Source organism: Gobio gobio (genome assembly GCF_949357685.1).
Source record: "Gobio gobio genome assembly, chromosome: 21".
Classification (NCBI taxonomy): Eukaryota; Metazoa; Chordata; class Actinopteri; order Cypriniformes; family Gobionidae; genus Gobio; species Gobio gobio.
This window is the reverse complement of record NC_137117.1, coordinates 31,464,457-31,474,456: the sequence shown is the minus strand read 5'-3', so window position 1 is coordinate 31,474,456 and position 10,000 is coordinate 31,464,457. Positions and strand designations below refer to the sequence as shown.

The following is a 10,000-nucleotide window of genomic DNA, read 5'->3' as shown; positions in this document are numbered from 1 at the left end:
CCATTGTCTATCTATCCATCCATCCATCCATCCACCCATCGATCCAACCATCCATCCATCCATCCATCCATCCATCCACCCATCCATCACTTTTAAACTTTACATTCATCCATCCATCCATCCATACATACATCAACATTAATGGCTTTTTAACCCATCCCTCACTTTTAACCTTTCAATCCATCCATTATTAACCCTTTCATCAATTGTCCATCCACCCATCCATCCATAACGTTTAAACTTTCCATCTATCCATTATTAACCCATTCATCCATTGTCCATTCATCCAACCATCCATCACTTATTAACCCTGTCCTCCCTCTATCCACCCACCCACCACATATTAACTCATTCTGTCCATCCATCCATCCATCCATCCATCCATCCATCCATCCATCCATCCATCCATCCATCCATCCATCTACATTAATGACTCTTTAACCTATCTCTCACTTACATCCATCCATCCATCCATCCATCCATCCATCTACATTAATGACTCTTTAACCTATCTCTCACTTACATCCATCCATCCATCCATCCATCCATCCATCCATCCATCCACATTAATAGGTTTTTAACCAATCCCTCACTTCCATCCAGACATCTCTTGTTAGCCCGTCTATCCATCCATCACTTTTAACCTTTCAATCCATCCATTAACCCTTTCATCCATTGTCCATCCACCCACCCATCCATCCATCCATCCATCCATAATGTTTAAACTTTCCATCTATCCATTATTAACCCATTCATCCATTGTCAATCCATCCAACATCCATCCATCACTTAAATAACCCTGTCCTCCCTCAATCAATCCACCTACCCACCAAATATTACCTCATTCCGTCCATCTGTCCATCCATCCATATTAATGGCTTTTTAACCCATTTATCAATGCACATCCATTGCTTATAATTCATCCACATTTATTGCTTAATAATCCGTCCATCCGAATGGCTCATTAACCTCACCCTGTTTTCCACGGCCAGTATGATGAGGTTGCAGTAGGCATCAGGGCATGGCATGGGCTCCAGAGGATTATGGTTCCTCCTCTCCCAGCTGCCATAGGACTTTCCCCTCTCCCAGCTTCCCGTACAAGCCTGCCTGCGTTCCCAGCTCCCGCCTGGCGTGTGTTTCCGTTCCCAGCTTCCACCTGGTTTAGCTCCAGTTCCATGCCTCTTCTCCCAGCTACCTCCTACCACCCCTCCACCTCCTCCTACCCGACGCTCCCAGCTGCCCCCTACAGGCCTCCGGTCCCAGCTGCCACTCACTGGCCGTTTCTCCCAGCTACCTCCACGCGGCTTCCGGGTCTGATTACGCTCCCAACTCCCGCTTACACGTTTCCTTTCCAGACTGCCACCACCTCCTCCACCCCCAGTCCCACCTCCTCCGCCCCCAGTACCACCTCCTCCACCCGCGCTGCCCTGTTTGGGCTCATGGCGGGAAGACAGCTTCCAGTCTACACCACAGATGGTGTGGCGGCGCTCCATGGTGCCCCCTGCAGGCCTGGGGTCAGTGTTGCTTATAGTTTGTCTGCGGCTCTCCAGACCAGTGGGCCTGTTCTCCAGACTGTTAACGGCTAGTACAGTGTCCACATTCAGACCTGAGAAGACAAATACATCATTGAAGATCCCTCCCATCCTGGATATTGTTTAAAATTTTAACTTGGAAATTCAAACCAAAACTAACAAACACCTTCACAGAGATATTGTCAATGCTTTATCTCTTCTCAAACAGGACCGGAACAGCCTCACTTACATTTACATTTACGCATTTGACAGATGCTTTTATCCAAAGTGACTTGCATTCAAGGTATCGATTTTATCAGTTCATGCTTTCCAAGGGAATCAGACTCATGACCTTGGTGTTGCTTGCGCCAAGGCCTCAAACTTTGCTTTGTGTTTGAGACTTACATTACATTACACATACAAATAAAAAAATTAATAAAGGCAAATTAGAAATATGCAATGTATCCCTGCATGTATAAATGAATGTCAAATTAAGTACAAAGATTGCTGTTGTTACGATCTACTATAATTACAATTTTGTGGATTTATTCTTTTACTAAAACCGAATAGACAGTAACCCAGTATCTCACATGGACATCCTTCCCGACCTTTCTACTGACCAGTTTTGAGCACCAATAGGTGCAGTGCATCATCCCGCAGGTAGGAGGCTGCAGCGATTTCATGTGTGGGGATTCTCAGCAGCAGTTTTTCATTGTCTCTCCAGGTAAGCAGCAGACAGCGAGCAGACAGACTGAGAATAGAGTCCTGTTCCACACTGGTCTTCAGAGGCAAAACCCTCAGCTTCTACGGATGGAAAGAGTGAGAAACAATGCATAATTTCCTGGAAACTAGCCCTTTAAGCAATCTTCTGAATCTAAAAACAACATTACAAGGACTCTAGTTTGAGGAATTGCTCTCACTCTGGCTGTGTCCAGAAGCTGGAGCAGCTCGTCTCTGCTCGATGGGTTCAGGGAACATGACACCCATGTCAGGTGTCCCAGGAACTGTTGATAACAATTACAAACCTTCACAAAAGTCAAACGTGAATGCGATCTTTTTGATACGTTTGAATTTTCGGACTAACCTTAACTTCCTTCTCCACATAGTCGTAGATGAGTCTCTCTGGGTGGATGAGGTAGTCGGGTGGATAGAGGGGGACAGTGTGAAGGGGTCTACGGTACACGCTGCCTTTGTCCGCCTGTCGCCGGCTAGATTTAGAGAACACCAGACGCTTTATCGGAGACACAAATCCCTGAGAGAAGAGATCAGACAGGAAAAAGCGAGATATAAAGTGACACCAAGAGATAAAATTTGCAATTATGAGGGGGAAAAAATAGCAAGTGTGAGATGTAATGTTGCAATTGATAGAAATATATTTGCGAGTTCCTTTATATATTTTTTACTCTCAGGCAGAAACAGGCTTCCATATCCAAAGCAAAACACAAAAGTCCGTAATTATGAGCTTTGTGCAAGTAGCACTACAGGAACCCTTTTCAGATCTGAAATAAAGTATGCAGAATATGACCATGCGCAAAAGCTTAAATTAAAAGTCTTCACTGTTGTGTATGATTTAAATTCACTTGCTTGACGTCAGTTTGTGAAAGCCTGCTTAAATCTGCTTTTATGATGATGTAACACACATCAGCCAGCTGCTCCAACTGTGACATCATCAGCGAGACAGCTGTTCGATATAGAAGACAGATTAGAGACAACATGCCCTACTGACAACCTGCTGATTTATTCAGTAGGCTAGGTGTGTGTGTTTATGTGAGGAAAAGAGTGAAATAGGAGTGTGTAAAGCTGTGAATCAATCACCTCTTGCCGGTGACAGTGTGTGATCTAATGGGGCTTATCAATCATCCTGACTGCCTATGCTGTGTTAGTCAAAATGCATTCAATTTAGGAGAAGGCAACACAAAATAATCAACCATGTCACATGACTCCATCATTAAACTTAAACACAACTCCATTACTATCTTCAGCTACAATGATTGTTCACAGAAATCCCTAAAAATCGAACCCTTTGAAGATAACATGAAGCTTTAATTGGCCTTCTTATACTGCAGTATCCCATGGCTCAGAGGATTTGCAATCTAATTAGTGACCCAGAAATAGAGCAGAAGCTTAAATATTTGGTTTTCATTTTTACGCTACAATGCAATCCCCAGACTGTAGTGTTTTCTTTCTGATGTGATCAGCGCTGGATGGCACTGGTGATGTTGCATACGGACTGTAGCCTTCGGACTACAGTTATCTGTGTAGGAAATCTCTTGAGTGTATGTGTAAGTTTGTCCTGCTGCTGGCAAGCTCCAGTCTCTCTTTGAACTGAGATGTGGCTCAGCACTGCAATATCTGGAAACATAATCTCATAAGAATTGATACTCAGCACACTGTATATTGACATATAGTGTAATTGAACTCTCTGCTGTACACATTATGATACATTTGGGTTAAAAAAAAATTTTTTACTGTTTTTTTTTCTTCTTAAAATGGAACACTGATAAAAATGAATCGTTGAGGCTGTAAGTGTAACATAAAAAAATCATAAATTGTTGTTTGTTACTTTACTTGGATAATTTGAGTAGCTCACTTAATTTGGATTTGTTGCAAAACAAATTCTTATCTAAGGCTTTGTAGACGTGCATTTCCAGCATACTATTTAAGTTACATTTACTTAAAATATTTACTGCTGGATTTGGCTGATGCAATGAACCCTTTTCACATGGTGATGACGTATTTTTCCATATTGAAAAAAGATTGTGTTCTCTCCCCACTGCTCTTCTCCTTCTACACCAACGACTGCACCTCTAAAGACCCCTCTGTCAAGCTCCTGAAGTTTGCGGACGACACCACAGTCATCGGCCTCATCTGGGACGGTGACGAGTCTGCTTACAGACAGGAGGCTAAAGAGCTGGCTGTCTGGTGCAGGCATAACAACTTGGAGCTTAACACGCTCAAAACAATGGAGATGATCGTGGACTTCAGGAGAAAGCCCCCTGCTCTCCCCCCACTCACCATCATGGACAGCACTGTAAAAACAGTGGAGTCATTCAGGTTCCTGGGCACCACCATCTCTCAGGACCTGAAGTGGGACATTCACATTGCCTCCATTGGGAAAAAAGCCCAACAGAGGTTGTACTTCCTCCGCCAACTGAGGAAGTTCAATCTGCCACAGGAACTGCTGAAACAGTTCTACTCTGCCATCATTGAATCCATCCTATGCACTTAAATTACCGTCTGGTACAGCTCCGCTACCAGATCTGACCTCAGGAGACTACAGAGGGTAGTGCGGTCTGCTGAGCGAATCACTGGTACAACCCTCCCTACTCTCCAAGATCTGTACTTATCCAGAGTACGTAAAAGGGCTGGAAAAATCACTCTGGACCCCTCTCATCCAGCACACTCCCTCTTCGAACTGTTGCCATCCGGTCGACGCTACAGAGCCCTGAGCACCAGAACGACCATGCACAGGAACAGTTTCTACCCTCAGGCAATCCATCTCACGAACACTTCACAATAAACGAGAATCTCACACACGTATACACACACACACACACACACACACACACACACACACACACACACACACACACACACACACACACACACACACACACACACACACACACACACACACACACACACACACACACACACACACACACACACACACACACACACACACACACACACACACACAATTGTACATTCCTTTTATTCACTTATTTTTAACACACTTATTTACATTTCTAATTTAAACCTAAAACACGTGTACATAGTATGTTGCTTATATAATTTATTTTTAATTTTGATATTGGGTCTATGCTATTTTGCACATTGTCTGTATATTTGTATATTGTAATTTTTATTTTTTATTTTTATTATCTGTGTCTTGTCACTGTCATTCTGTGCACTGTGGAGCCTCTGTCACTACAACAAATTCCTAGATTGTGTAAACATACCTGGCAATAAAGCTCATTCTGATTCTGATTCTGATATTGCAACATAAATCTAGCAATTTTTCTCATATTTCATATTTTAGTAACAACGTTGTCTACATCAGGCATGGCTGTTGTTGTTTTTAAGGATGTTTGCTGCTTATATTTAAATTAACATTTTGTCACAACTTAATTTTATTGTGTACAACCTACTTACTGGGGGTAAGGAGATATCTAGTTCACAGAATGCTTTTGCGTGAGATTTAATTGGAAGAGAAAATGTTGAATTTATTTATCTTCATGTGTATTTAAGGAATATAAATTAAGTAGAAGGCTTGTTATTATTGTTTAATGTTCTATTAAGTTGGGATTTAGAAAAGTTTTTGTCATGTTGGAGTTTTACCATGGTGGTGACGAGTGGAGCCTGACGTTAGGGTGACGACAGGTAGGCGCAGGGCATCCTATGAATTGCTTTGCTCAATGAGCAACCGTTTATAGCATTATCGTGGTTTGTCTCTACTGCATAATGCTTTGTTACATATAGTGAAACAGAACTAATGCATGCAAGTGTTCACTTGAGTTATGTTTACATCTAATTTTATTGCCGCTTACTCAGTTGAATTATGTTTCTGCTACACAAAGTATTTGAGTCGTGTTTAATAGAAAAATTGAGTTGAAATTACTTAAGGGTGCATGTTGAAGTCAATTTGGTCAAACACAAATTTGATAAGTTCAAAATACTTAGAAGTCTGATGCAAATAGTTGAATATAATTTTTTTTTTTTTTAATAAAACCAAGGTGATATTTTTTTTTACAGTGAACAGTATAGAAGTATATAAGTGTGGAACAGTTAAAGGCCCACTGAAGTGCCTTGAAACACGCAGCATTATTCAATGTGTCGACGTAATTTCCCCTGAAACGGCTCCTGCTGTTAGAAGCTCCTCCCCTTTTTTGAAACAGCCAATAGCGTTTCGTTAATACCACAGTTTGACTAGAGCCTTTCTGTTTGGTAAAGCCACAGTTTCCTTCTAATCTCTAACAGTTTATCATCATAATCTCCTCCATATCGCTTTGAAATACAGCACTCTGTGCAGAATGAATGCCAGACTGCGCACTTCAAATGAAACAATGAAAGATAAACATTTAATAAAATGTAAATATTGAGTTTATGTATGTGTGTGTTATAATTATGAAAATTATACACTACCATTCAAAAGTATGAAATGTTTAAAATCTGTAAGAATAACAGAAAAAGTACTGGCAGCTTATTGCCAGGACATTATCCAGTAATTTTATTTACGTTAACCCTAAAACACAATGAAGTACAAAATTCAAAATACAGGTAAAATACCTGTAAAAAATAAATTCGGAACATTCTGTCAAATGAATACAGTACATTGTGGCCTATTTTTATGGATAGTTTTTAGAGTGTTGAGTGTCCCTGCAATTAGTGCGCTGTTGATAAGTTACTTGATAGTTGATAGTTACTTTTGATAAAAGTGTCTGATAGTTTACTTGTAAAGCAAGACTTCTTCATACTGTATGTTCTTAATCAACAAACCTGTTTCAATGTATATGCAAGAAATTGAATTCCACAGCAAACAGCATCACTGGCACAAAGTTATCATCCCGCAGGGAATTTTAACATATCATGTGATGTTGTACACACACACACACAGTTTATGTTAATGTAAACATAAGTTGTCTCATGAGGTTCACAGAGAATATAACACACTTGACAACAAATAAAAACACATCTTTGAAATATTCTGTATATCTAGCTAGTTTTTAATGTATAATGTGATAGAACGCCTTACCTTCTTGGCTCGCTTGGGCTCATAGTCCATATTGACCAGCCCGATGGCTAGCTGTGTGCAAGAATGTGTGTTTGTGTGTGTCTTTGTTTAGGACAGGCCCAATCTCCTCTCAGCCCTCTGGAGCCAGGCAGGACTGTGCAGGAAACACACTTCCTGCTGCGCAGGAAACTCCACCAGTGAGTCCGATCTAAAATCCCCATCACCTCCACTCTCAAAGTACTGATAACACATACTCATACAGTACACAAATTAGGGTTGTAACACACACACACACACACACACACACACACACACACACACACACACACACACACACACACACACACACACACACACACACACACACACACACACACACACACACACACACACACACACACACACACACACACACACACACACACACACACACACACACTTTCAATTTCAAACAATGAGGACAGAGGTGAATTGTTAAATGATTGTATTTTGTATTTATTTATTTCCCTTATTGTGCTTAATTATTGTTATTCGAATTTTTAAGGTCCACTAATAATAATGACTTTGATTTTGGTTTATAACCATTTCTCACCCTCTCGCTGACCCTTAACTGTTAACCATGATGTTTTTGCTGCTAATATGCTAAGAAACAAATGAGCAATAGACTTGAGACAACAAAAATGGCTGCAAGACTAGCGATGCTCCAATATTTCAGCAACTGAAAATATTTGGCCAAACCAGGAACATTTTTTTTTTTTTAATTAGCACTTCACTGACGTCAAGTTTTGACTGTGTTTGCATCTATTTTGTGCACACAACATGGATAAGCTATAACAGGTAAACCTGTCAGCAGTGTGTATATGTACTTCAGTGTGACCCAAAACAATGCTAAAGTAGCATTATGTAAAATGTATTTGGCTAAAATATCAAAAAGTGGCTTGTGTCTAAAGAACTTTACTATGACTTGGTTTAAATTATCACAAGACCCTGAACAACACAAATAGTTTCATTTAATTAATGAAACAGCTGTGAGTCACAAATGAGTAGCAAGTATCAAGTAGCCTAAATGGGTAAAAAACAAATGACTCAGTAAATAGTTGTGAGTAGCAAATGATTTTGATTTTGTAGCCTAATTCATCAAGGTGAGGAGACAACAGCAAATGGCTGTAAATTGTGGACAAGCAACAGCACTGAGATGACAGAAAACCGCTGTGGGGGAAATGGTTGCAAATTGTAAACAAGTAACCAACATACAAGAAGCAGCGCTGCGATGACAGACAACTTCTGAATCACACATGCGTAGCGGCTAGCCTACATTTGAGAAATTATTGTTTAATGTAAGACCGTTTCCGAGCATCATTTTCCCTAAAAGTGTATTCCTGCTCCTCACAGACTGCAAGTGTATTACTGTAAACACAATTTTGTTTATACAAATTGAGGGAATAGCAGAAATGATGTAGCTAAACTGACAGGTAGGCTAGAACAACTGATGATTGAGTGGAATATTACTTTAAATAGGGATGGGAAACCCTTTCGAAACCTTTGCGAATCAGTGTTAAACCAGTGATCTGGAGCGCTTATCAAACTATCAAGCTTACCAACGTCACGTGATTTCATTAAACGAGGCTTCGTTACATGCTGTTTGTTTCGAAATTTCAACGGTTCGCCGTTAGGGGCTGATGATCTCTGTAACCTACCCATGAACCAGTGTCTATGATTTTTACCTGATCTTGGATCCATTTGTTAATTTGTGGACATTTAATGACACATTTGTATAACAAAAAGGAAAAGTCTCTTAATGGTCTGATTAACCAAAATCTTAGTTTTCGCTGCATTTACTGTTCATTTACCAGCAGGTGTCACCGGTGTTCCGTGCGCTTCGAAATAGATAATTTAGCGAAGCAAGTCAAATTGATTCAAAGTTTCGAAAAGCTTTGTTTCTCCCATCACTATATTTACAATTCGGATACCCTTGTTATAGCAGTGGTCTTTATGTAGGCTAAATTGCAGCCAGCAACTTATTTTTCATGCTCGCACTCGTGCACACGTAAGAGAGATTGATCATTCAAGACCCCGATATCGTGAGGTGCCTGGTTGCTGAACCACGCCCGCAGCTAGACCACAGCGGCAATCTATGAACATGAAAACATTATTTAAAATAAAAGCTGCACATTAACCGTCATTTAGAGCAGGGGTTTTCAAGAGATCGATAGGGGGTCCGTGGAAGAGAAAGAGAAAATTTAGAGAATTAAAAAAAAGTAAATAAATAAATAGGCTACATTAGATTAAAATACATGAACAGCGCGATTAAAATAAAGATATAAGTTAGTTATTCGTTCATTAAAAAGATTAAATTTGATTAAAAATCTATAAAAAATTGATTAATATAAATAGATGATACATATAACAGAACATTACTATAGCGGGCAGAATTAAAAAAAAAAAATGTAACTTAGAAACTAATTTTTAGAGCTATAATATTAAGTATATAATTTCAGTTTAAATTGAGTGTTTATCAGGATGGGTGTCCCTAACATGATCATATTTTCATGGGTCTGTGGCATCGAAAAGATTGAAAACCCCTGATGTTGAAGAAATTACAACGTTTCACTACAAGAGTGCTAAAAAAATCAATTCTCAGGGTTTGAATTTGACCTTACCCACTACAGCCCAGTCATGTCAATGTTACTCGCAGTTACTTAAAACATCCACTGGGAGGCAATGTGGGTCAGCACTTGTGCTTCATGGGGAGTGG

The 10,000-nt window shown here is 40.0% G+C and overlaps 2 protein-coding genes across 2 annotated transcripts in view; one reads left to right on the top strand and one right to left on the bottom strand.

Annotated features, from left to right (window-relative positions):
- ccm2l (CCM2 like scaffold protein) overlaps positions 1 to 7,430 on the bottom strand; it is a 20,974-nt gene extending 13,544 nt beyond the window's left edge. Inside the window, exons 1-5 of the mRNA XM_079802349.1 lie at positions 7,267 to 7,430; positions 2,596 to 2,763; positions 2,432 to 2,515; positions 2,132 to 2,315; positions 975 to 1,606 (exon numbers count right to left, since the gene is read on the bottom strand). Of these exons, the coding sequence (XP_079658475.1) occupies positions 975 to 1,606; positions 2,132 to 2,315; positions 2,432 to 2,515; positions 2,596 to 2,763; positions 7,267 to 7,296 (1,098 nt within the window). The 5' untranslated portion in view covers positions 7,297 to 7,430. The remainder of the gene's footprint in view (positions 1 to 974; positions 1,607 to 2,131; positions 2,316 to 2,431; positions 2,516 to 2,595; positions 2,764 to 7,266) is intronic.
- The window catches only part of tcea2 (transcription elongation factor A (SII), 2), a 774,534-nt gene that overhangs the window by 538,433 nt on the left and 226,101 nt on the right, over positions 1 to 10,000 (top strand). The gene's annotated exons all lie outside the window — the stretch shown is intronic.